This window comes from Corvus cornix, chromosome 2 (genome assembly GCF_000738735.6).
Source record: "Corvus cornix cornix isolate S_Up_H32 chromosome 2, ASM73873v5, whole genome shotgun sequence".
Classification (NCBI taxonomy): domain Eukaryota; kingdom Metazoa; phylum Chordata; class Aves; order Passeriformes; family Corvidae; genus Corvus; species Corvus cornix.
The window spans coordinates 32,600,437-32,627,830 of NC_046333.1; the positions used below are offsets into that span (position 1 = coordinate 32,600,437).

The 27,394-nt window shown below is 35.5% G+C and overlaps 1 protein-coding gene across 1 annotated transcript in view; it reads left to right on the top strand.

The window, feature by feature from the left end:
- The window catches only part of DPY19L1 (dpy-19 like C-mannosyltransferase 1), a 45,860-nt gene extending 18,683 nt beyond the window's left edge, over window positions 1–27,177 (top strand). The window contains exons 9-23 of the mRNA XM_039549115.1: window positions 1,581–1,672; window positions 3,120–3,219; window positions 4,617–4,694; window positions 6,279–6,365; window positions 7,818–7,877; window positions 10,303–10,383; window positions 11,165–11,266; window positions 11,972–12,043; window positions 13,507–13,556; window positions 14,188–14,212; window positions 15,737–15,856; window positions 21,195–21,369; window positions 22,139–22,238; window positions 23,677–23,802; window positions 24,857–27,177. Coding sequence (XP_039405049.1) covers window positions 1,581–1,672; window positions 3,120–3,219; window positions 4,617–4,694; window positions 6,279–6,365; window positions 7,818–7,877; window positions 10,303–10,383; window positions 11,165–11,266; window positions 11,972–12,043; window positions 13,507–13,556; window positions 14,188–14,212; window positions 15,737–15,856; window positions 21,195–21,369; window positions 22,139–22,238; window positions 23,677–23,802; window positions 24,857–25,013 — 1,425 coding nt within the window. The 3' untranslated portion in view covers window positions 25,014–27,177. The remainder of the gene's footprint in view (window positions 1–1,580; window positions 1,673–3,119; window positions 3,220–4,616; window positions 4,695–6,278; window positions 6,366–7,817; window positions 7,878–10,302; window positions 10,384–11,164; window positions 11,267–11,971; window positions 12,044–13,506; window positions 13,557–14,187; window positions 14,213–15,736; window positions 15,857–21,194; window positions 21,370–22,138; window positions 22,239–23,676; window positions 23,803–24,856) is intronic.
- The last annotated feature ends 217 nt before the right edge of the window (window positions 27,178–27,394 follow it).

Genomic DNA, 27,394 nt, shown 5'->3' on the forward strand with positions numbered 1-27,394 from the left:
GACTTCAAACTTAGAAAAATCTGATCTATTTCTACCTGCAGCAAAGTGAGTTTACAGCCTTGATAAATCATCCACAGATGATTGAGTTTAGCATTACATTCCAAATATAGAAAAGTAGCATAGCCCACGTTAGTCAATCCGCTTTTAAGGTAATGCTTCCTTTTTATGGTTGTAAATGCTTGTCATTTTTTTCCTGTCTTATCTCCTCCAGTGTCATAAGATTTGGTAAATCAAATGTTGCTGTAGTCTTGAAAAATATTCAAAATGACTACACTGCTTTAGAATAATCATGATTATATTTATTGCTTATTAAAAAAAAATTAACTCATCACATCTGTGCAGTCAGCTGAGGACAGCACATTAGTACATATATTTATGAAAGGTTTATTTTAATGATAATTGGTGGAGCTTCTAGAGAGAGTGCCTCTAGACATCAGGGACTGTGATTAATGTGATGGGTTTCTGTACTTTGCTTTTATTTTACACTATTAATTTAACATGTTTGGGAAAGAACAAGACAATAAGCAAGGAATTATATAATGTTGATTATAGTGACTTCTTTGGTAAAACAATGTTTTGAAAAATGGTTTAAAGATTCTAGGAAGCAAAGAAGAAGGAGCATCCTGGCAACAGTATCCTACAAGCTTTTCGTCGATTCATTATGGTCCATGCTAAGATGAATTACATTTTTCTCCTGTAGTCATAAAGAACCTGCTTCTAATTTTTAAAGCAAATCTATGGATAGCCACTTTGAACCCATTTTTTTTATGTCAAAGTAGTCCTATAAAGTTGTATTTGTTCTTCTTTATGGTCAGTGCAAGCACTTTTTATAAAGAGCTGGATATAAACATTGGGGACAACAGTTGTACCTGAGCCATCTGCTATGAGGCCCTTTATTTATTTGTCAGGAACCCCATTCATTAAGGAATTAATGAAAAAACCTGTTCAGTTGACTTCACTGTATTACACTTTGCTTTATCAGGGTTAAAGAGTGGAACACATAAGTTATGTATAAGTAGTATAGGGTCTGTGTGAACTTAATTTCATGAGTTTAGTGTACTGGCCTGTTTTGGAGGGCAGCTTCAGATTTTATACTTAACATGCTGTTGCTAATAGAAATGTGAAGTGTTTATAACATAGAGAGCTCTAGCATAATGAGGAGTATATTGGTTTATCCTTCAGATTATTTCCCCGCTCACTGTCTCCAAGTGTGGCAAGGCACTGCCTGAATTTAAGAGTGATTTACCTGGAAGAGTTGATAATTTCAGCAGAACCAGGGACAAGCAGCTGTTGTCCGGCTTTTTTCCTGGATGTTGTCTAGCTGCCACATTTCATTTTGGAAAAGCAGTGATCTATTTTAATTAAACAGTGCATATTAGGCCTCAAGTATGGAAGCCGTTTGCTTTTCCTTCCTCTTTTCCGTTTCCTGGCTTGGATTTTTACCTTTCTGACTAAAAACTTGTGTAGCTTGGTTTTTGCTTTATTGGAGTATCTGTAGTCATTCATTTCAAAATACAAATGCATGGCTTTATGGAAATTTATCAGTGAATGTTACCATCTAACCCAGTTCTTATTTTTAGTGCACTCGTGTTATGTGGACTCCACCTCTTCGTGAAAGTTTCTCGTACCCATTCCTTGTGATGCAGATGTTGCTTTTGACCTATATTCTCAGGTACCTCTCAGTTTATACTTGGGTCTTTACAATGCTTAAAAAAAGTTGAATGTCACAGGACACTTATTTAAGTGTCTTTATTTAAATATTTATTTTAATGTCTCCGTGTGCTGTAACAATGGTATCATTGACAGAGAAACTTTCCTGTGGCTGTTACATTGCAGACGCTGCACCAGTAGAACTGCAGTCATATTACTCACTTAATAAAAGGAAAAACTTTGCAACTTGAAGACACGATTAACATAAAAATCAGAATTATTGTTGGCAAATATGTATCTAAAGTAAAAATCAGAATTTTTGGTTGATGTCCCTTCCTTCCCATGAGAAACAAGCTGATACTTCATCAATTGGTTTTGTCCCTCTTGGAGAGTGGTATGTTGGCTGCACGTAGAGTAAGGCTATGCTTTGCAACAGAGGATGCTATAGGCACCCATAAACTAGTGTGTTCTTGCAGTTTTCTATGACTCATTAACTAGTCTATTTAACTAGTTCAGTGATTTAGAGCAGTCTAAGTACATTAATGCAGGGATGCTCTTGAGTTCATTAGCCCTGCTTTTCCATGATTGTTTCTGGCTTGCAACATGATTACGTTACTGTCTTGCCTCTGCCTTGGAAAATAAGCATGACCATTCATACTTTAGGGTTTCTGCACCAACTCCATTGCATCAGATTTACAATGTATTTATGATTTAGCTGAATTTAGTATTTATAACCACAAATTTTCCTTTATTAGGTCATACCAATTTGTAGTTATTGATGTTTTAAGCAAAAATATTTCATGCTTGTCACTAATTCGTGGTTTCTGTATGAGGAAAACATATGTGCTCTCTAGAATTTAGTGAAATTTGAAACGTGATGTGTTTCTGAATTGAACTTGAAGCAACACAGGATTAAATATTTTAAATAGCGCTTATTTCAGGACATGGAGAATAGACTGGGGTTTCAGTTACAGATGAGTTTGTCATTGTCTCCTTCCCTGAAACATCAATCAGGATTGCTAGCAGAAAGTTGCGGAAAGTAAATATGGAAGAAATGTGAGGGAGAGGAGTTAAATCACTTTCAAATGCAGACCATTCTCAAATAGTTGGGATTTCAGCTGAAATGGAAATGGTTGTGACCTGACTGTAGAGTTGTCACAAGAAGGTGAAGCACTTGCAAATGACACACTTTGGCCTGCTCTACTACATACTGCCAGGAGAAGACTTGTTTGGTAATCAGTGACTCATCAAATAGTTAAGAAACATTAAGCATCAGAGCTGTTGTCATGGAAACTCAAGAAAAAAAGGATATTAAATTTACTTGAGCAGTATTATTTGTAGTTGATCAATATTGCTAGTTATTTTCCAAGGTAACTGTTTTTATTGCATTTTCTATTGTGCTTTTCAGTTATATGTAAATACCTGTGTAATTGTACTTACTGATGCCTATTCTGTCTCTTTTTCCCAAGGATTCCGAGTATTAATACAGGAAGCTTGATTGCACTGTGTGTTTCTAATGTCTTTTTCATGCTTCCCTGGCAGTTTGCTCAGTTTGTTCTTCTAACTCAGGTAAGCCTATATTTACCTGTAAATAGCCTCTTTGTCTAATCTGGACAAATGGACTGCTTTGTATAGACAGCCATTGAATTCACAACTATACCAGCGCTTTCCTTTTAGCCAGATTTCACTCTTGCTCTCAGGAAAGATTCTCACCATTTATCACATCACTATTTTTCTAGTCTTGAGTTTAAAAGTTGACCGTTTACACCACTTAGCATTCTGTCTCCAGGATTAAAACAATTTACTTTTCCCATAAAAGCAGCCTTCAGCCTGAGATCAGTATATTAGGACAAGAAAAAACTTCGTGTTTTGGAGTACAAAAATTAAAAAAGGCATTGATCTTGAATCTCTTAAGGCTGTTCTAAAGTTTTAAATGTACCAGTGTTTGCATGGCATGTAGTATCTGGCATGATTTTGCATGATTTCATGTTTAATTTTGATGAGTCTGTGAGTAGTGGTGTAATCTGAGATTTTGGGTAGTTGAGGTAACTTTAGTAACCATTGAAATTAGTGAATGCTAATGGGAACAGTAGGATGCTGTCATACAGCAACTTTCTTAGTGTTTGATTGAAACAAACTGAATTTCAATTGGTTGGTATGTAGCCTGTTGACTGAAATTCATCTGTGTCTCCAGACCTTTTCACTTGTTTGCCTTACTTGAAGCAGATGTTGCTTGGTTTGAATTGATAGCTTTAAACAATCAATATAAGCTGTGCTATGCAAGTTTTCTAACTGCATAAGAGGAAACCAATAAATTCTGTAAAATATTGAAAGAAAATTGTCACTATAACCTGTTTAAGATGCTGAACCTGAAATTTGAAATTACGGGTTCACTTCACAACTTCATTAATTTCCCATGTGACTTGTAACAGGCTGTCTAATCAATAAGTCAACAAGTCTTATTTTCCTCAGCAGCAAATTGTGGATGTTTCCATACTTTGCTGAAAACTTAAAATTAATGAGTAATTCTTTTGTGGTTTTGACTGATACATTTTGGGTTTTTTGGTTTTGGTTGGTTTGGGTTTTTTTGTTTGTTGGGGTTTTTTTTTTTTGTTTTGTTTTGGTTTATTTGTTTTGGTTTTTTGTTTGGTTTGGGATCTTTTGTGTTTGATTTTTTTTTAAATTTTGTTTTAAATTTAAAGGTGGAAGGTAATGTGTTAGTGCTGCATTTTGGTGACTTGCATTTTTATAAAATTGAATACTTATTTCTTAAATATTCAACTATGTTTGATAATTCTTATTCAGAGCACCACAATAGGATTTTTGAAAGAAGTCATTATGAAATGCCTAAGTACTTACCAAAAAATAGCAATAAAAGTTAATGATTGTTTGAATAATCTCTTTTTTTGCATCAAAGAGTGTACCAGTGCAAAGTGTTTTAACTTCTCTTTCACTTTTGATTTTAGATAGCTTCGTTATTTGCGGTGTGTATTATGGGTTATATTGACTCCAGCAAATTACAGAAGATACTATCTGCTCATATGGTAATGCTTTTTTAAAAAACCTTAAATCCTCTCGGACTAGTCAAAGCATGAAAAGAGACCATTTGCCTGAAGTGTTTTCCTTAGTTGCACAAAGGTTGAAAACATGCAGTAGTAAGGGAGGGAGGGGTCTGGATTGGAACTAAAATTGGGTTTTGAAAACTACTGAGGTCTTGACCATGGAAAGTATGGTTTAACTATTTGGAGAGATATCTAGAAAGGAGGACAAGAAAATAAACTATTAAGCCAAAGACCAATTTTTCTTTTTTTTTTTCAAAACTGGGTGAGAAAGCCAAGAAAGAAAGGAGTTGATGATAAGATGTGTGAGTTTCTGCACAATAGCTGATTTTAATTTTTAAAGTTGAGATAATGATCAAGTTTTGCTCTTTGAAGTGAGATTACAGTTTTAAATATAAAGGAAGATGTAGACAAGTTTTTTTAAGAAATGTGATTGTGTTTAAAAAAATTTTTTTTTCGCTAAAATTGTGCTATGCTAACTCAGTGGGTGAAAAGAGAATATTTTCCCGGAAAAGAAACTAAATTATATTTCATATGTTTTAAAACATTTTTTTAAATACTGTAAATGATAAACTAAAGGCAGTAGTAAGTTCTGTGCAACTCATTTCTCGTATAAACCAGGGACAAAATAAGCAGATTTGTTCGGTAGATTTTGACAGAAGCAGGATGACATACTTAGGCTTTCTGGCTTATGTCAATAGCTATATCATAATTTTGGTACTGAAGTGCCATAAATAGCCTATTTTCAGATAGATAAACAGTCATGTTATATTACAGAGACAGCTTAGTGAGTCTGGGTAAACTGCCAGTCTGTTTTGTGGTGTTTTCAATTTTTGTCTCCCCCCTACCCTCCTCCTTCTGTGGAAAATGAAAGTCTTAAGTATATGAAGAGGGGAGTAGAAAAGTCTGTAAATTACTATGTTATTTTTCCTTATTCCTGTGTATAAAAGAAGACAGAGCTTGCTTATTGTTTTTTGCCCTCCAAGTTGGAAAATGCAATTCAGATTGCGTTTTGTTAAAAAAGAGAGCCCAGTAGATCAGGATGGTGGATAAAAGTTTCAGTCTTTGACTTTACAACTCACATAATTAGGTGCATATGATCAAATAGTCAGAGTTCTGCTTCCTTGACTTTGATGATGATGGTATTTAAGTGTATGTTTGTCAGTTAGGAGGAAAGAAGACATCAAACATTCTATTCAACATTTTTATGTTTGTCCTGAAATCTAAGAGGTAACAAACAGGATGGAGAACTCATACAGTAATTTGGAAAAAAATTAATATGTTAGAAATAACTTCAGAAATGTAGCTATTGTATCACATAAATTTATCATATGACCAGCATTTGTTCTTAAGTACTTTAAAAAAATAAATTAAAACAATGATCTACACTTGGCTACCTGCTGCCATTAAGTCCTTACAATCAGTGTTTTTAGATCAAATTTGCAAGTGTGAGTATCAGTCTTGCACTTGCCTGTAAAGCAGGTATTTTTAAATTTAAAGCTGTTAACACATTAGGTAATTCTTACCTTTACTATTTTAAATGGAATTATTTTTATTTTCTTCTTTCAGGTATCTCTTCTGGTGTGTTTTATTCTGATGTTCGGTAATTCAATGTTACTGACATCATATTACGCTGCATCCTTAGTAGTTATCTCGGTAAGTTGCTTAAGAAGAATCAAAGGACATGTTAAGACTGCAATGCTGTTATATATGTATTGATGTAAAATACTGCTGCATTACCAGGCAGATGAGAAACCTTTAATGTGAGAAACAGAATTAGACCATCATGATATCCGGTGAAAGGGTAAATACTAATTCAAGAAATCATGAATTTACACCAAAACCTCTTGGTAAGAGAAATTCAGTTAAGACTCAGCTCTTCTGCTTTTATAGCTCCCTTCTTTTTATAAAAATATAAAATTTACCATGTATGTAATTTTGACCAGAGTAACTGTAAAACAAGAACATGAGCAAGGAGGAGCTTCATTTAAACGCTTCTTATTGTAGTGAATCCTCTAGTACAGAGCAAATGACTAAGCCATATGTAATAGCCGTTTAAGAGCGTTTGAAACTGCTGCATCATACTGCGATTTAAGTGAAATTATTCACTGAACATTCATCATCTCATCATTCATTATCTTAATTTTTCCTTAAATAGGAAAAAAACCCACAACCTCTTTCAGTTTCATATAGTTCCTCATAAGGGATTTATGTACATAAGAAATAGGAGATAAGGTGTTGTGAGCAGATCCTATTTAGCTTACTGTAAATCATCTTAATTTCTGATTCTTTTTGTCTCTTTGTTTGTTTGTTTATCTTTTGTCCATTGCAGGAGTGTGGTAATTTCTCATTTATGCTAACAATAAACTGCCTTGGCTGCATATTTGCTGTAGTATAGTTTGCTTGTTATAAATCCTTTCTACTTTCTTGTAGCAGCTTTTTAAATTATATATTAAGTACAAATTGAGTTGAGTTCTCAACCTGTTGAGTTCCTTGCTTATTTTCTGCTTTGAAAAAAGTATTTGTTGTTTGTGTGTTATTTGGATGCTTATATTGGCCTCAGTCTCTCATATGGACTGGATTTCTGGAAGCTTTTAATTACGTTGTTCGTCAAATTAGCCTAGAATGGGTCTTCCTTGTGTCATAAAATTAACATACTGTGAAACAGAAAGAAGTGACTCCTGCCACCCTCCATGCTCTGTTGCCTTACTTGAAAATTGTTTGTATTATGCTGCCAGTAATTTATTTATTGTTTTAGTCTCTTGTCATTCACAGAAGCAGACAGGATTCAGTTTCTCATTGGCTTTGATTTAAAGAAGCTTAGAACTGAATAATACAGAATCCCCTTACTTGTTCAGGAGAAAAGTAGTCTTCCATTAATTGTACTCGAACTGCAGGAAGAGATTTTATGTTGGCAAGTTTTGCCAGTGCAGGGTGAAATCATATTAGTATATATTTGTTTGTATCTCAGGTTGTATTAGCTATGGAAGATTTTTTAATAAATAACTGTGTGATGCAATAGGCTTACCAAAAGGAAAAACCTCTCATTCAGGATGCTAGAATAGCTTGTTGTTATTACCTGAAAATGTGCATTCATTTTTTTATTAGGGAATTCTTGAATGGAGTCCAAAAGTCTTGAAAAGGCGCAAAAGAGAAGTCTATGTATGGGTAAGGAATTCCATATATTTTGAATTTCAGAGAAAAACTATGACCTTTTTTTTTTTTCAGTCAGGTACAGAAATAACTTCTGGTTTAGTTTCTAATCACTGAAAATCAAGGAATATAGCTGAACTACTGTCTTTAATAAATTGTCAATGTTCTCAGCAATTAACCTTAAATTCCTAAAGAAATAAAGAGGGCATAAACATACATTTATATCAGAAAGCTGAAATAGCCTTTAAATGGCAACACGTTTAATTCTAAATTGTCAACTTTACATGTTTACAAAACCTAAGATCTGTATGGAAATCCTTTTAAAGTAAAGGTCAATTTAGAAAAGGTAGGTAAAAGGCTAACAGTGCTTGCAGAAATGGAGATTGATACTGCATTAGTATATTCACTAAAATGTGTCCTATATAATTTTTTAAGGATATTTTTATGACAACAGCAAACAGCTTAAAATTCCATAGGGAAGCAAGTCGGAGTAAAACACTGTAGGGTGTGTGGGTGAGTTTTGAGGGTAGTAGAAGTCATGTCCATACAGGGAGAACACTCCCAAAACTATTACAAATAAAAAACAACACTGTAGAAAATATGAGAAGCGACTTGCTGCTTAAGACATAATGTTAATATGTAAAAACGTATTACATGGGAGCATACCAAGACTATGCCTGACTTAAAACAGGCATTCTTATTAAATGAAGGGTAAGCTGTTAGCAGAACTGGATGAAATTCATACAGTTATTATAAAGGCATTAGAATAGGAAAGAATTAAAATATTTATAGCAAACTGCAGTGCATGTATACATGCCTGGCTGTGGTACCAGGGAAAATCAGAGTGTAGGCAAATCTCACATCAGTTTTCTGAAATAGAGATCCAAGGCATTTGTGGAACAGCAGACTAATAAATCTGGTTTTTGCAAAAGAATAAAAACATGTACAATGAGGAATTTGTTAAGCTGTATGTATGTGCAACATAATGGGAGACATCCAATGCAGCCTCTGTGGAAGGAAGTCATGCCTCAAAAAAGTGTTTGACTTCTCTGAAGGATGTAGATAAGGATGTGTGGGTGAATGTAATGTACATAAATTTCAGGAACTCTTTGGAGAAGCTATCTAACTGGAACTATAAAAAAAATTAAACTCCACGAGATAAGGTGTGAATGTTAGAAGGTCAGAAACAAAGGGTGGGATTAAATGGTAAATTTTCAAAAGACCACCACAACCCTAAAAGCATCTATAAAATAATTGATCCTAAATAAGGTCTTACCATTCAGCAGAGAAATCTCATTATTCTTAAGGAAAGTTCTCTGAACACATCAATTCACTACTGAGGAGGTACCTAAAAGGAAAATACATGATGGCAATCATGGAGAAGGACCTGTAGAGAAAGCAGAATTTTTTTTTTTAAATTTTGTAAATTCATACGTAACATTGTAAATACTGCATGTAGTCTCAATGTGTGTTATTTTTAAAAAAATCAATTCAAAAGCTAGAATGCCTCCCCCCCAAAATCTACTACCATTAAGTAGAGTATGAAGATAATTATTAATGTAGATTTACCAAATAGCTGAGATTTTAAAATATGGTAGAATTCTACATCTTGTAAAATAAAGGGAAATATTACAAAGCCAGTGGATAAAAGTAGGATATAATTACAGTTTTTTTAGTGCCCCTTACGCTAGCAGCAGTAAGCTGGTAAGGGATAAAAAAGTTACTGTGGAAGCAAAAAAACCAGAGGCATTCAGTAAAGGATTAGGATACCTCCTAGGTATTTAGGTTTCTTAGCAGCCATTAAATGACATGACTGAATGTAGCCCATCGTCACATAAAAACCCTGGTTACATTAGGGCAAAGATCAGTTTGTATTTTGTTGCATTCTCTCTGAAAGCATCTGCTGTGAGTCCCAAATAAAAGATACTGAGACAGGTTGTCCTATTCAGCTGATCCAGTTTTATAAAGAATTAGCTAGATTAAGCTACACTGCCAAGAATTTAACCTTCCTGGTACAGGAATAAACTTGATACGTAACTAAAAGTAGTAACTGTATATACTTTCTTTATATTTCCATCAAGTTTTAATCTCAGATTATCTTGAGACGGTGCTATAAATCAGCAAATTCCTCTGAAGATTTGAATTACCAGGGTAGCACAACCTGATAATGTAGAGCAGCTCTTGTCCAAAAACAATCCCTACATCTGTGCAGAACAGATGGAACTGACAGTGAGGCTGCCCCTGTTTAAAGTTAACTTTGGTACCCCCTCTGCTACAATATTGTATGCAGTGGTACAGCTGTAGTGTAAATCAGTTGCACCAAATTATTTCAGCTGTAACATAGGAGAGTTTGTAAGTAGTAGCTAAATTTAAGAAGCCTTTTAAAAAAATTTGTAAAAGTTAAAGACATATTCATTTCATTCTAAATGTATTTTTCAAGGTCATTGAAGGATGTGCCTGGTTATTTGGGACAGTCACCTTGAAATACCTGACTTCTCTTGTGTTTGGAATAGCTGATGATGTAAGTTCTCTTATCAGAGTATCTGGTTGGTGTCTTTCAAAAATTATATAACTCTTCATATTTGATTTTGATATCTTACTGATATACTTTCCTGAATTTCCAGTATTTGTTTTGCAGAAGTGGGAGAGAGCTTGTATATTTGCTTTTTCTTTCATTATGTATTACCACTTTGAGATGTTATTACCAAAATTCGTGATAACACAAATACTTTTGTCTTAGTGAATGCTTTATGTGTGTTTTAAAATGTAGATTTATAGGGCTTTGTTTGTCTTGGGGATCTTCTACCTACACATTTTCTTTATTTACTCAGTTTGTCAGTTCACTCTTCTCTGAAGCTAATTTGTAGGACAGTTTTGAAATGCTTGTTGTAACAAGTACAGCATTTGCTGTACTTCATTCAGCCCCTTTATTATATTGTTAAAAACCTGTCTGCAGGTGTGTATCAAGGGGTAAAAGATAGGAAGCTCACATCTTAAAATATGACCATGCAAAATTATTCTCATGTTGAATCAAATCACAGTGGTAACACCCTTTTTTCTGCTGTTTTCTGCTTTTTATTTAACATTGTCTAATCTGTGTTAGACTCAAAGATATTATTTAATATACGGGAAGTAGATTTTTGGTGTTCCTGTAACAATATTGTAAGTGATATGAACTTCTGCTCTAATTAAAAATATTTCTCATACAATTTAATTTCTCATATTTATACTATTTTGTTGTGGAAAACAGGACAGTTTTTGCTTACTACAGTTTGGTATTTCTTTCCTGTATATCCTACCAGGCTCATATAGGAAATATATTGAAATCTAAGTTTATTGGCTACAAGGACTTTGATACATTAATGTATACCTGTGCTGCTGAGTTTGACTTCATGGAAAAAGAGGTAATTTGGTCAAAATATGTGATCGTGGAAGAGGGAACTTCTTGCTTTATCTTCATTTGTAACTTAAAACATTTGAGAACCACACCTCCTTCTGCCATTGTAAGTTCAAGTGCATACTTTTGAAAAGAGAAATTAATGAACTAAAGCTAAATTTAACTGGGCTTATTGCATTTAAATGAACTTAAACCAAAGCAGTGTTTTGATTTTGGATCTAAGAAATGTGCTTGATTGAATGAAAGAAGTGCTTCCTCAGGAATAAATGAAAGGTTACAGTTCTGCAAACAAGATTTTATGGGCCTCTCAGTACCTGGTTGTGAGCATATGGAAAATGTACTGAGAGCTGCAAAGGCCTTATGTAGTAGGTTTAGACTACTGAACAGCATTGAAGCTTCATAATGTGGCATTAATAGACTTGTTTTAGTTTATCAGTATCTAGATATGCATTTAGAATGTTTATAGGTTAGTCATCCCATAGTACTCACATTCAGGTGAGATACAATCTATTTCTCATCTTTGGATGGCTTGCCAAAGAACTGGAAATAATTTACTGATGACCCTAGTATTATGTCTTTAGTATGATCGCTGGGTGGAGTTTACATTTACATTTTACTTCAGGAAGAGCTCCTTATATTATTTTCTTTAAAATGGTGGTTGGAATAATTATAGATGAAGGAAAGCAATTAATGAAGTTGATTTCCATTTTAGACTCCAGTAAGATACACAAAGACTCTGCTATTACCAGTTGTTCTGGTGGTTTTTGGGGTAATCATCAAAAGGGTAAGTGATTGATTTAGTGAGTCACCTTTACCTTGAATTCGCATTGCAGTTTTTTTGAAGGGATTGCTATTTATTTATTTATTTATGTATTTATTTGAGATGGGAAGAAATTGGTGTGGTGGGTCAACCTTTGCTGACTGCCAGGTGCCTGCCAAGCCATGCTCCCATTCCCTACCCTCAGTATGATGGGGAAAGAAGAGTAGAAAAATCTCATAGGTTAAGATACGTACAGGGGGCTCACTCTCTGGTTCACTGTCATGAGCAAAACAGACTTGAATTGAGGAAGTTCAATTTAATTTTTTGTAAATTAAAAATAGAGAAGGACTTCAAGAAGCAAACTCAAAACTAAAACCATCTTCCCCTCATCCCTAGGCTCAATGGGTCCCTTCCATAGGCTGCAGTTCAAGAACTGGGTCAGGATAGGTCCTTTCCATGGAGTACAGTTCTTCAGAAACAGACTGCTCCAGCAATGGTCCTCCACAGCTCCTGCCAGAAAATGTGCTCCTTTGTGGGCTCTTGTCCATAAGCTGCAGTTCCTGCCAGGAGCTTTTTTCTTTGCGGGCTCTCTGTGGGTTGCAGCATCCTTCAAGGCATGTGCACCTGCTCTGGCATAGGGTCCTTCACAGGCTGCAGGTGAATATCTTATCTGGTCCACCGTAATCCTTCACGGGGCTCCAGGGGAAAAAAAACCCTTACATCACAGTGGTATTCTCCAAAAGCTGCAGTCTCATGGTTATCATGGAGCACCTCTTCCCGCTTCTTCACTGACCTGGGTGACTTCAGGTTTGTTTCATTCCCATTTTTCTCGCTGCTCTCTCTTAAACTGCTGCAGAGTTACCTTTTTGTAAACATGTTATCAATAGAGGCCTCGCCTGTGTTGCTGATGAGTTCAGCTTTGGCCAGTGTTACATCTTGTTTGAAGATGTCTGGAACTGGCTCTCTCTGACATGGGGCCAGGCCCGAGTCTGTTCCCACAGAAGCCACCCCTGCATTGCCCCTGCTACTGAAACCTTGGTACATAAACCCAATACAGATTAGAAAAAATACAGGTTTTCAAAAACGTATTTAAAATTCTGTATTCTTTTTACAAAGATTTTTGCAAAGGTCCAGCCCTGAGTCAGTGATAAAACTTGCTTTGATGTTAAGCGCCAAAAAAAATTTCTCTTATTTAGCTGATGAATACTAAATCTGGAGTTTATAACTGTTTTTGTAAATTTGATTATGTATAATTTGTATAAAAACAACTTACAGTTTGCACAAGAACAGATGGGATAACTGCTAACTGCCTAGCTAATTAAACATCCTCTAAAAGAAGTTTTAGCTAAAACATTGCATGTCTTTTGTCTTTGCATTATCTCAAAAAGAGATTACCCAGGTGTAGTCTAATTTAGCAAATGTTAAAAATGTTTCAAAATGTTTTTGAAAGTTTGTTCATACTTTTTGTTGTCTCTTGTTTTCTTCAGGCAATTAAATACATTCTGTGGTCCTTGTCTCACACAGGCCGATATGAAAAGTAAGTATAGTCTTCTTTTTTAATGTAAAACAGAATTTTCTGCTGGAAGTTCATTTGATTTGCTATATGCTACATGATTCAGAATTCTACAATAAGTTGGTCCTTTTTGAAAGGTTGGTTATGTGCAGTTCAGTAACTGAATGGATGTGCTATAAATGGTATTTTTATATTAGAAATAAAACTAAGGTTAGCTGCTAAACCTGTTTTAGACATCTTAACCCATTTATGCCTTGACTTTGTATTTAATGATTTATTTGCTGCTCTGTTCCTAAACCAGTATTTATTTATGTGCCTTTTTGCTTTTTTGCTATAAATAGTGAAAGCAAGTTCTTTTTTCCTAATTATTTTCTTCCAGGTTATAAAGATACCTGAGTTTCATCTCATGGAAGTAATTAAAAAAACCTGCTAAAATCAGTACTCAAGTTTTCGAAATAGATACAGGGATTGAGGAAGATAGTTACTGATTTGCAATTTATTTCAAAGCTTGCATAGAGAGTGAAAAAATTCCTGGCACTTGACTCATGCTTACTGGATTAGTTGCATTGTGTAATGCCATTAGAGATGCTTTTAAAATAAAACCAGTGCTTCTGTAGTACATAAATAATGGTGGGTTTTGGGTTATTTTTTTCAGAGAAGAACGTTTTAACCATGGTGAGGTAAGAGTCTTCTTCTGCACAATTTTATTCCTGTTAATGCAAATACTCCATATTGAAATGCAGGTTGCAGTGGGCTGATGCTGATACACGTGGTTTATTTGAAGCTAAGTATTTGCATCATTAATTCCCTCATCTCAGTTGGGTCTGGTATGTCACCAGAATAACTCTGGAATGTTGAACAAAGGAATATACTAGCTAATGGGGGTGACTGCGCAAGAGAGGAATCTTGGGCTTTTACTGTAGCTGTTCAAAAAGACACTGAAATTAGGCTGGACCTTCCATTTTCCACATGGAGACTGAGAAGGAGATTGGTTCCTTTACTAGGGTTTCACATGACATATAATGTTCAAATTCTGTTTGGAGATATGCCATAATGAATATAACAGTACACATGGTTCTTTTTAGTAAAATTGTGCAAAGCAATGTAGTGTGTCCTGCTCTGAAGCCCTCGGCACAGGAAGAACACGGACCTGTTAGAGCAGGTACAGAGGAGGCCCACAAAAACAGAGGGATAGAGCACCTCTCCTATGAAGACAGGCAGAGAGTTGGGGCTGTTCAGCCTGGAGAAGAGAAGGCTGCAGGGAGACCTTATTGGGGCCTTTCATTGCTTAAAGTGGATCTATAAGAAAGACAAGGACAACTTTTTAGCAGGGCCTGTTGGGTAGATTTAGACTAGCTGTAAGGAAGAAATCTTTCTACAGTGAGAGTGGTGAAACTGGGATCAGGTGGCCCAGAGAGTTGGTAGATGTCTGTCATGGTTTAACCTCAAGTTGCCTTAGGGGAGGTTTAGATTGGATATTAGGAAAAACACCCAAAAGCGTTGTCAGGCAGTGGGACCAGCTGCCCAGGGAAGGCATTAAATCACCATCCCTGGAGGCAGTTAAGTACATGTAGATGTAGCAGTGTTAGATTAATGAGTGGACTTGATCATAGAGGTTTTTTCAGACCTAAATGATTCTATGATAATCAATCAGATAAAAGCACTGATTGCAAAACTGCCTCTGATTTAGCACAGCACTTTGACAAGTAACGTAGATTAATGTTAGGAGTAGTGAGTGACATCTCTGCTTTTTAGAATACTAAAGCAAGCTGCCTCTGATTGTGTGATTATCAAGGGTGATCTTATTTGCTTCTTTTATTCCATACTTGGGTATTTTGGGCACTAAAAAGCAGGGTCTCTTAACATCTATAAAGAAGTTATACAAGAAATTTTGCATATATAATTGCCTGCTAATGTCTAAGGATTTTTTAAATAGATAGCCATTTCTCTAGCTCCTTTTTTTTTTATTGTTAATGTTTATCCTTGCTGTTACTCCATTCCTTAGCATATTACATGCACTTTAGATAAAAGATAACAGAAAGTCAGTATCACCATTGAAAATATGAATATCTTTACTTTGACTTGGACTCTTTCAGACGAGCTCATCATTTAAGCCATACTGAAAATGAGGTTGTATGTTTAAGGCAGAAATGAAAAGTATGCAAATACGCTTCTGTGTCTTGTGGTTTCTTTTTTCTTTTCAGCTGGTATTCCATGCATTGCAGCTGTTGGCGTACAGTGTCCTAGCGATTTTAATCATGAGACTAAAACTGTTTTTAACACCACATCTGTGTATTATGGCTTCCTTGGTGTGTTCAAAACAGGTAAGGTCTCTTTCATCCTGTACATATCTCAATACTTACAGTATTACACAGATACTTGTCCTAAAGCAGATTTCTCTATGTGTAATTGCTGAATCTGAGAGTACCTGATAAAAATAAACCAGATTATATGGCCTGACAAAAAATGGTTCCATTCTCCCCTCTTCCCAAATAAAGCAAAAGTGTTGTTTTATGCAGCTTGTCCAACTGCATTATGATAGAAGTCAACATGCTATGTATTGAGCTTGAGCACAGGGAGACATATACTAGGTTTTACTGTGTTTGCACACCTCTATGCCACTGCAAGTTTTTATTGACTATTAATTTTATCCAGCGTTGGATTTTGTTTACACTGTGTTTTCACAGCTCTTCAGAGCTTATTGCCTTGCATATTTTTTGTCTATTAATTCTTTCCAGAAGTCTCATTTGAAGTCTTGCATGTTGAAAGCATTTCAGTCTTAAAAATCAAAAGTCATATGCCTAACTCAGATTTCATCTTTCTACTTTGAAATCATCTATAACATTAAATGTTACTAGATGTCCTCCAGATATAAAAGGTCTTAGAATAGGCTTTCCATGTTTCATTATCTGTGTTTTTGAGAAGTGAATGTGATTAAATCTGTATTTAAATAGCTGTTTTAAAAGCTTTGAACATGCAGCAAAAGTAGGGTAAGTAGTCCTTTGTCTGGGAATCAGGCAGGGAGGTAGATTGGAAACTGAACAGCTGGGCTAGAGAGGGATGATCAGTGGTACAAAATCTGGTTGAAGGCCAGTAACCTGAGGGGTCAGTGCTGTGTCCGAGACTGTTCAGTGGCTTTGTTAATGGACTGAATGATGGGGCAGAGCGTAGCCTCAGCAGGTTTGCTGATGGTACAGAACTGGGAGGAATGGCAGAGTCTTTCACGTGGTGCCCAGTGACAGGAACAGAGGTGATGGGCACAGGCTGAAACACAGGCAGTTCCCTCTGAACATCTGGAAACTTCTTCACTGTGAGGGTGATAAGCATTGGCACAGGTTGCCCAGGGAGGTGGTGGAGTCTCTGTCCTTGGAGGTATTCAGAAGCTGTCTTGATGTGGACCTGGGCACTTGGCTCTGGGTGACCCTGCTCAAGCATCAGGGCTGAATCTTCAGAGGTCCCTGTCACCCTGCACTGCACTGTGATTTTGTAGAAAGTGTCTAAAGGTGAGCTAGGGTGGTGTGGTGAAGGCAGTTCCTGTCTGTGAAGCAGCTGTTTGATGTGTCAAACAACTGGAAGATCAGTGAATGAGACAGAATTATGCAAAGAGGAGAAAGCTGTCTCATGTTAAGCCAGCTGAACAAAGGATTGTTTTCCAGAAAACTTAAGTTGCTTCCTGAATGATCTTTAGGGAAGGGCAGTTCTTCATAACACTGGACAGGTTACACAGTATCAGGCTGCTTAAATGTTTGTGCTCATCCATTTCTTGATGCCTGATTTATTTGGCCTAGGTGAAAGTGCTGAGTGTTTGCCAACATCAAATGAATCTGTACAGTTACAATATGAAATGCTAAGAAATTGGCGAAACCTCTTTCTTTAGACACCTTGTAATCGAGTACTGAGACTTAGGAATTTCCTCTACATGCTTGCTATTCTGGAAGATTCACAGGTGTTCGGTTTTCCAGCTCTTAGCTGTTCTTGAAATACTGACATCCTCTTAGGTGGTCTGGTTGTTTAAGCAATAACAGTTGCACTGGTTATTTTTCTTAGTGACCTTTCATAAGGTGTTTCTGAGTAACTTGAAATGAAACTGCTTTTGAAAAGTCAGAAAAACAAAATGATAAAATATTCTTTTAACATGCAATTTCTAGGTAACAATTACGATTTAAATTAATTATGTCCAAAGTTGATTTACTCTTAGTTCTTTTTTTAACTGTGTGCTTCTTTATGGGCTTTTCTGCCCTGTTGGTTGTGGTGATGGTGGTCGTAGTAGTAGTAGTAGTAAAGTTCTGTAGTGAAGTTCAGAAATAGAAGTATTTATATATTTTGTGCCACTGTAAAATCTGTACTGATTTTTTTTTTTTTTTTTTAAGCGCCTGAGTAATAGCATTTCAGTAATTCTTCCTGGATTGTTGTGGGTGTTTAGAACTGCAGGTGAGGTCATCAGGCCAGTTAATAAATGCTGATGCTTTTCATAATTATTGTGTGTTGGATCTTAGAGGATGCCCCATCATTAGTTTGTAAATTTTGGAAGGGAGGACAGGTTCAGCGTATTTTGTCGATATTTTATTTTCTGCTGCTTCCAACTGCGTTTTGGCCCTTTGGTTGTTCTGCTGTTTCCTATTGTAGAGTGAGAGTAAGCTGCTCAGGGAGCTGCAGTTGAACATGATAAGCTGTTCTGGGAGCTACCCCTGCTGGACCCTGTGACTTTGGTCCAGTGACTTTTGCTTCCTTCATTGCAGCATCATGAAGGCATAGTTGGCTTGAAGGAAATAGGTCATGAGTGCTAGGGAAGGGCTTTTAGATTGCTGTAGTTCAGACATTTGTTTTGTGCAGAAGGGGATAAATGACCAGCAGCCCTATATAATACAGCCTGGGAATATCCTGGCCCTGGCTTGGGCCTTAGGAGAAGTGTTCAGGTGAACCCAACTTTAGGTGAACAGTCTAAGTGAAAATAAAATCTATTTCCTTGTCCTGTTGTTAGTGGAGGTTCTTTTGCCTGTTCAATGTATTCCCTGGATTGGTGCTGATTGATACCCACAGAAGACAAGCTGGATACTTTTTTGGTCTGATTGATGTGTGCTTTCTTTAGTAGGGAGAGGCTGGTAATCCTCCAAGTAGTACAGGACTGGCTTCAGCATGATAGAGAAACACTGGCCCTTAAGGCTATTGAGCCACCACTGGGCAGATCGCTTCTAAGACTTAAGCAAGCAATAAGAAAACTTTTTTTTGTTCTTGTTTTGGTTGGTTTGTTTTTGTAGGGCCAGGAAATTATCAAGTGGTTTTAAATGAGCTTTTTCTATCCTACTGGCTGCTGAGCAGAAGTAGTTTTTTGAGGCTGAAAAATCTGACTGTATGTGCAGTACTGATCCAGAATTTCTTGGATGGAGGAAGTTAAGAAGGGGAAGATGGGACTTGTGACCAAATGATAGATTAACGCTCAGTACATTTATCATTGGATAAAGTTTTAGATGTTTGAATGAAGTATAAGTTAATAAGTGACAATTTGGTTTTATAGACGCAAGAAGAATTTAAGCAAATTTAACATAGGCAGTTATCTTACTGTGATTGAGGCCAACACTATGCTTTCATCTAGCAGACCATGAAAGTTTGTCTGCAGTATTATGTTAGCATATCTAATTTATTTTGAGGCTAAGAATTATTATTTGCATATGGACAAGAAATTTTGTATGTTGTGTTCTTTCAGCCCACTGCGTGAATCCCTGCACTTCCTATTTTCCCATTACCAGCAGCTTCTGGCAGCTGATGGGCAATAAAAATGATAATGTTCTTTTTTTAATAAAGAATATTTTCATTGTCTGGAATGCTTTCTGGTGAAAAGAAGTGACCTAATGTTGATTTTTTCATTGGAAAGTAATTCACTTTATAACACATTTCCAAGAAAGGATTTTTAATAAAATAAAAATATAAAGTAGCGCATCTTTGCAAAGGGAGTAACTCCCTTCTTCTGTACAACTGCATTTTAGAAACATGTGATTAGAACCTTTACTTCTCTTAAGTTGAACAAATAGGAGTTATTAAATTAGGGCTCAGTTCAGTTTTCTCATCTAATTTACTACTTGTGCTTCAAGTTAGGCCCAAATTTTGCTGTTGTTTCTGTTCAGGCTTTTAACCATTTACATCCACGCATTTCCTCTTTTTTATAGGAGAAATTATATTATCCTAAATGAACATTTTGAAAACAAAATGAAATAGCTGGAGAAAGACTTAAAGTATTCATTTTGGAAAAAAAAAAACAGAACAACCAAAAAACCTTGAATTGATTAAAAAAAAAACCACATAAGGAACAGCACCCCATGAAAGATTCTTCTTTTGAATTATATATATTCAACCATTCTAGGCTCCTTATGTAAACAAAATAGTGCTAAATTCAGAGGCTTTGAACATCAATGAGGTTTTATAAAAGTGTGACAGTACTGTAATTGATTTGAAAAGCTGTGGAACTGTCAAAGTTCTAACATGTCCATGAAGTGACATTTTTGCAACTGTTGGTAAAAAGGAGGTTTGCTTATGTAGCACAGCCTATGAATTAATTCATTTCACTTCATCCTTCCAGATCCACACAGTGGTCCGGCCTATTTGGTACATTAACTTGCCCTGGATAGTACTGCTGTTCTTCTTAGAGTGTTTAGTGAGTCTTTAAGGATGAGAGTAGAGTATGCTGTATTTTTGGAGAGGTGGCTGGAGAATTTTAATAATCTGAGGTAGTTTGTGGTTAGTTTATAAGAAAGATAACACACACTACCTAATTGGTGTAGTCAGCCTAGTGGGAGCTTCTGTTGAGAGACTTTATTTTATTGTCTCATGCTTTAATTAAAAAAAAACAACAGGTAATGGTACTATGAATGAAGTGTATCCAATTAGTGCAGGTTTGATATTTCTGATGTGTGAAGCCTTCTCATTAAAAATAGCTTGGGAAAACATGTAATTTATACTTTCTTATTTAAGGTTAGGTCAAATATGGGTGAGATAAAGTGTTCCTGCTCAAACTAAGCTTCAACACAGCAAATTTAGTACTACTTCTTTTAAATACCTATTTCATATTTTTATGAATATTTGCTTAAAGCCTCCAGCAAATTGTATTTAGGAAACAATGCAAGCCCCAGTTCAAAAAAGGAAAGGGTAGGATTTAAAGCAGCATTAAACTTGTTATCCCCAAGTCTGTTTTTCTGATATGTTTCAGAAGTTTGCAGTACAATCTCTAATCTGTATACTGCAGATAAAAACTCTAAATGTAAATTGGAGATACAATACTGTAGAAGTCCAGTTAGCTTTACTGAATCATCTTTACTTGCAGATTTTGACATTTGAGCTACAACTTTAAAAGTTCACCTTAATGTGATTTAAAAAAAATTTTTTTTAATTCATTTAGAATTGCAAATGTAATGTGCAATATTTGTTGAACGTGAATAATTCTTAGGAATTATATTCTGAAATATAATATGTATTGTATATAATATTATATTACTATATTCTGAATTATAATACTATGAATTATAATCTGAAGCTTTGTGGAGAAGCAATAGCAGAGATGTTTCATAGTGTAATACATGTTAGGTTCCTTGTAGAGAAATAAAAATGAGTTGTTCTGCATACAACATTACAGAACTGTTGTCTAGGAATTAATTGATTCTTGCATTTCAGTTGTTTGGATGGCTCTTCTATAAAATCCAGCCCAAAACATTGGTCTTTGCTATTTTAGCATTGATGACAATAGAGGGATCTGCAAACCTTCGAACTCAGTGGAACATCATGGGAGAATTTAGCAATTTGCCACAGGAAGAACTTTTAGAGTGGATAAAAGTCAGTACCAGACAAGGTAAACTATTTAATAATACAGGATGTCCCCATTTACTGTGAGATAGAGCCATGAAACCTGTCACGAATGACCGCAGAGGTGTTGCTACTGTCTGTGGCTTTGTTATGTCTACTTGTCCACATAAAAGCTATCTCCAATGAAAAAGAAGCACCAAAAGCTTGCTCCAGGCTACTAATCTGGAGGTTCTAACCACTGGGGTAGTATTTGCAACAAAAGCATCTTTGCCAAGTCCCATTAAAACAAATTTTTACTTAAATGACACTGGTCCTGTATGTGGGTCCATGATCACCGTTTTGCTAGAAGAGAATTAAAAATGTATGTGTGTTGTGGTTGCACCCTTCCTTTTCCTAAAACATGTCAGAAAACTGGTTGGAAACAAAGTAGTTGCCTTGTTAGAAGGAAAATATGTAAAAGACGTGGTGGACTGAGATTTTATTGCCCATTTAACACTGGTGAAAGAAGTGAAAAAAATAAAGTGTGTTGTTATAATGAATATGTTGTTCTACCCACTCAGGAAAAATAAGATGCATTAAATCTCCATTCTTAGATGCTTCGTTATCTAGTGGCTTATATTGAGTTCAAGGTTAAAAAAACCCAACCTAAAAACTGATTTTTCTGCATTTCCTGTTGATGCCCATGTACGGCCTTTTAAAAAGGAGTACCCTACCCTCTTCATGGTTTTTCTACAGGATTACTGTTCAAGTATTTGAATTGCTTCTCTAACTGTTCAATTCCTCATTTCAAAAATGCCTTTGATTGTGTGTTTCAGATGCAGTTTTTGCAGGAGCAATGCCTACAATGGCAAGTGTTAAATTGTCTACACTTCGTCCTATTGTAAATCATCCTCACTATGAAGATGCAGGATTAAGGTAAGTTTTGCAGTTGATGTTTTATTGGTATCTGCTATTCATTCTCATAATGTTTGTAATACACAGTAGGAATGGCATCAGGTTATGTTGTAAAATTTGTTAAAACCTCATAGAAGTGGATTTGTTGTTTCAGTCAGATTGAAAACTGATGCATTATTTCTTGAGGACTTGTGTTCATCAGAAAGCATATACTCCAGGGACAGATATGGTTTCAAACTTAAGTACAAAAAAATCAGGATTAAATTAAGGAATTGGATTTAATCTGTACAATTATATCCTTTCTTCATTCTAGTTACTTCTGACATTGTAGAGAGATATGATTTTTTTTTTCCCAAGATATCCAGTTTATTTATTTTTGTTAGCTTTCTGTGATTGGCTGTCGTTTTTTTGTGATAATTGGTTAATTATTGAAGCTGAAATTTTGTAATGGAGTTACTGAGATTTGTACTCTTGTTATTTTCAAAATCAGGACATTTGCCTAAATGGAAATTGATTTATCTGAAAAGGTCATGAATTTCTTTTACTAAATTTAATAATTAATCATTTTTTTGTTAATTTGGTGAAACTGCTTAAAAAAACTCCAACACAACAAGAAAACAGCAAGGTAGGGATAAAAGAGAAAGGGCAGGGATTCATTTTATATGCTTTATGTACTTATTTCTCTGCCTGGCATTAACTGGCTTTAACTTTTGATCAGCCCTGAATTGGTCAGACAGAGGGACTTGGATGATCGCTGTAGGTTCCTTTGAACTGAAATATTCTATCCTAGTTAAAAAGACACAGGACAGGGCATGTGTGGGGTAAATAAGGTGCAGGCGATACCTGTATCAAGTATCAGAAACTGAATGGGACTTAACAGTGTCATGCTTTACACATTCAGAGGAGGACATTACTGGATGTGATAGGGACTGGCCTGGGTTGGAGGGACCCTAAAGGTCATCTGGTTCCAAAACAGGATCATGGTGTCCAAGGGCTGATTTTGCTTGATCACGGTAGGCAGACTCCAGGTCTTGTGCTCCGCATTTCAAAATGCCCCAGCAAGGGCAGTGCGACCATAGTGACACAATGAGGGTGATCTTTTGTGGAGACTTGGCAGAGGATTGATTCCTTCTGATCATCTCCAGTCCAGGCAAGGTCATTTCTAGCCTTGAGTATTACATGGTGAATGCATTGCTTTGATATCTTTACACTTTCAGTTCACAGTAATCATGGATCTTGTTAGTTGTCTCCTGCTACAGAAAAACCAAAGGGCTGTACATGTTCTTCTTGGAATCATATTTGTGAAGACATAATCACACTTCAGCAAATGGCACTATTAATGTAAACTTTGCTTTAGCATAGTTACCTTGTGAAATAAAAAAGCCTTCCTCTCCAGTCTAAGGTTAAAGCTTACATTTTCATGCTATATTGCAGCTAACTTAGATTCTTCTTTTTGAAGGGCCAGAACTAAAGTAGTGTATTCCATGTACAGTCGAAAACCTGCAAACCAAGTAAAAAGGGATTTGATAAAACTAGGAGTGAATTACTACATTCTTGAAGAGTCATTGTGTGTAAGCAGAAAAAAGTGAGTAATCTCCTTCTTTCTCATAAGAATAATACACCCCTCAAATATGTAGTCTAAGATTCATATCAAGTGGTAGGTTGAAAGTGTTGATTTGTGCTTTATTTATTAAAAGTGTCAACATACATTTCTGTCCAGCATCTCTAGATAGTAATTGGTGTAATTGACTTTACCCTCATAAACAACTTTTTGTTCTTTGTGTGCACCTGGAAAGCTGTGCTGTATGTATTTTTAAACTTCACTGTAAAACACTGAGGAGATTTACAAAGGAAAGAAGTCATTATTCTCTGATGACAAGAACAGATGTGTGTGTGTAATGAAAGCCTAGTATGAATAAAAGGTGCAGAGTAAAAGCTAATTGGAGCACCAAAATATTATGACCACTAATAGTCACTAAAAATTTTGTCACATTTAAGCTGTTCCTCAGAAAGACCTATGCTTTTTCTTCCCCCTCCTTTCCCCTTGATTTCTCTTTCTGGCCTCCAGAACACAATTAGTTTGGATTTTTGATTCTATTTTCTTTTCATTTAGAATAAAATTAAATGCATCTGTTCAATTTCTTTGCTATTATCTTTGTTAAAATTGGAAAATTCTCAGTAAATCTACCTTTGAAAGATAGCTGTACAGGGAATTTATGTTGGCTATGATCTTTTATAAAAAGCAAGGAGTTACTACTTTAAGGTGTTTTATTTCCTGAGTTTTCTTTAGAAATGTTAGGAATGTGTATACCACCCTCCATTTTATAAGAAGATTTAAGGGTCCCTGGTAATGTATAATGTATTGTATAATTTGAGTTGTTTTATGTGCTTCCTCCTCCAAATTAATTCTTTATTAATTACATAACTACAAAAGCCAGATGCATTTTACACATTCTCAATACTATTTTTAAATTACTACTATATTTATTGATTTTGTAATCTGATAATTTTTCTAGTATAAAGACAAACTTAAAAAAATACAGATGGCACAATCAAGTATTCATGGAGCACTATGAGGCAAGCTTCATGGGGGTTTTATGGCATTTTTTCATTTCTCTTTTCATATTCCTCTTTTTTAGGCCTGGCTGCAGTATGCCTGAAATTTGGGACGTTGAAGATCCTGCTAATAGAGGAAAAATTCCTTTATGTACCCTTATGAGCAAGGATTCCAGGCCATATTTCATCACAGTATTTGAAAACAGCAATTACAGAGTCTTGAAAATTCCGAAGGAATAACATTTCAATGCAATGAAGCATCAGTCTTTCAAATCTTTAAACTAGTAACTGTAAGAATTCTAAATCAGAAATACCTTTTTTACTAGACTTAAAATGGAAAAATGTGTATTTTATTTTTTACCATTTTAAGTGAATTCTGATTATAGAAATATCTTAAACCTAACAGTTTGGATTTCTATTTCAGGGTCAGTCCCTTGAGATTTGCTATGCAAATGATTATATGTTTGCACATTTTATTTAACACTGATCCAAAAAGAGCTAAAAGTAGCTATGGAAAAGTTCGTAGGCGGACTTGAAGCTTCATTTTTTTGGTGCATGTTATTGGAATCCTATTGATATTAAAAAAGAAGACTAATAAGGGTAATATTTGCAGTAAGCAATAGTTTAGCTTCTCAGTGTCCAAGGGTTTTTAGCATTCTTATGCATTCAGAATAAGCTGGCATAATATACATGAAATTCTTAAGGGAAAATGCTTTATTCAGGAAAAATCTGTCATAGCCTTAGAAAGATACTAAAATAAATCCTTCACTGCCTTAACTAGACCTTCAGCGCCTAACTTGATAAGAAATTACTTTCAAAATTTAATGCCCTTTTTCCTTTCCCCATATATTAGATCCTGCCTGGAGTTCATCATCAGCATTAAAGAAAAGTGGAATTTATCCCAGTTGTGATATGGGTGTAGTCAGTTGCGTGGGTATAATTGCTCCAGCGTTATTGGACTGGTTCTGCTCTTTTTCTGTCATCTTGATGTCACACCAGTATTATAATTAGATATTAGAGAACTCACTTTGCGAGATACCCAGTGCAAGGACACCTTTTAGTTGTTTACTGACTTGGTAGGATTTTTGTATGTTTATTGCTGTTGGGAGCTGTCACAGTAATTGTGATTCCACAGCATAACACTTCTAAGGTCTGATGTTTCGCTGTGTATCATTCATGGTTTGGATTTGTTTCAGCTCAGTTTTTTTGTTCACATCAGTCTATTGGTATGATGGGTCTTTTTAGCCCTAATAACATCTGGTGATCCTGGATGTTATAGGAACACCATCCATCACACCTGTAACAGTGTCAATTAAATGGGAACCTGTGATAAAGTAGTAGTATAACAACTGATCAGTATTCTAAAACGTCTTATTTTTTTAAAATCTGTTTTATTGAGAGGGTGAGGGAGAATGGCTGAAAATGCATTAGCTTTTTAACTTTTACAGAATAGATTTTGGAAACATTTCTATAAGGAAACTTACAAAAAAAGGGCTTTTGGGAAGTCACTTTTTAAAATGTTAATTGAATTCAAGGAAGCAGGAAAAAAATCTTTATATAAACATTGTGACTAGTGTTTCGGCACAAAAAGGTACTGTATTTTTATGAAGTTTATGCCAACTGTTGACGTGTACTTATGTGGTTAAATAAAAAAGAGAAAGATAGAAATTGTTCTCATGTTTCTGGTAGATGTTACGGTTCTCTTATGTCTGTTAAACTGAAATTCAATACAGTTACCACAGCAGATACGACTGAAGCTGAACTTTCAACTAAAAAATGCACAGAAGGGCTGCAGATGATTAAACCGAGATCACACACCTCTTTCTGGCTTCCTTTTTATTCAAAATATCAGTGCAGGAATATGTGAAAAGACTGGTGGAATGAAGAAACATTCAAAAGTTAAGGCTCAAAGATGTGCGTTAGTAAAAATGTTCATCATTTGATGAGGAGGTGACTATTACTCTGTACATGGCCAGACACTGTAAATTTTCAGCTCCAGGGATATTATGCTGTCCTTCTCTTTGAACTGCTCTGAAACACAAATAATTTTTGTCATCTGTTTGATATTAATGTGATAAAATTTAGTAATGAAAAAATACAAAGTAAAAAATGCAATATATGATTGTGAGGAAGAAGTAAGTGAATTCTTGAATCAGGTGTCTTATGTTATGAATGTCTTGTCATCTTAGTAATATGCTCTGAGTTTCAAAGGAAAGAATTTTTGTTTAAATAACGCAACACTTAACACATAGGAGCACCATGTTAACATTATGCTTATCACTGCAACCTCAACCAGAAAACACAAGTTGGAGGCTTCTTAGATCTCTTTTCCCTTTGCAAGATCCTAATCAATAAATGTAACACAAGTAAGCTCGGCTTTAAATACATGGAGGCCTTGAAGTAATTTAGGCACAACACTAGAATGCTGCCATACTTGAAGATAGTTTCCATTACATTTTTGGAGTATTGGATCATTGTGCTGGTTTGGGCTGGGGTCTGTGTTTTGGCAGAGCCATGGCATGCTGCCACGCTGGCCGGGATGTTGGGGGTGTGTGGGAGGTGGGGAGGAGACACACCCAGGGCAGGTGGTCCAAACTGACCAAAGGGACATTCCAGACCAC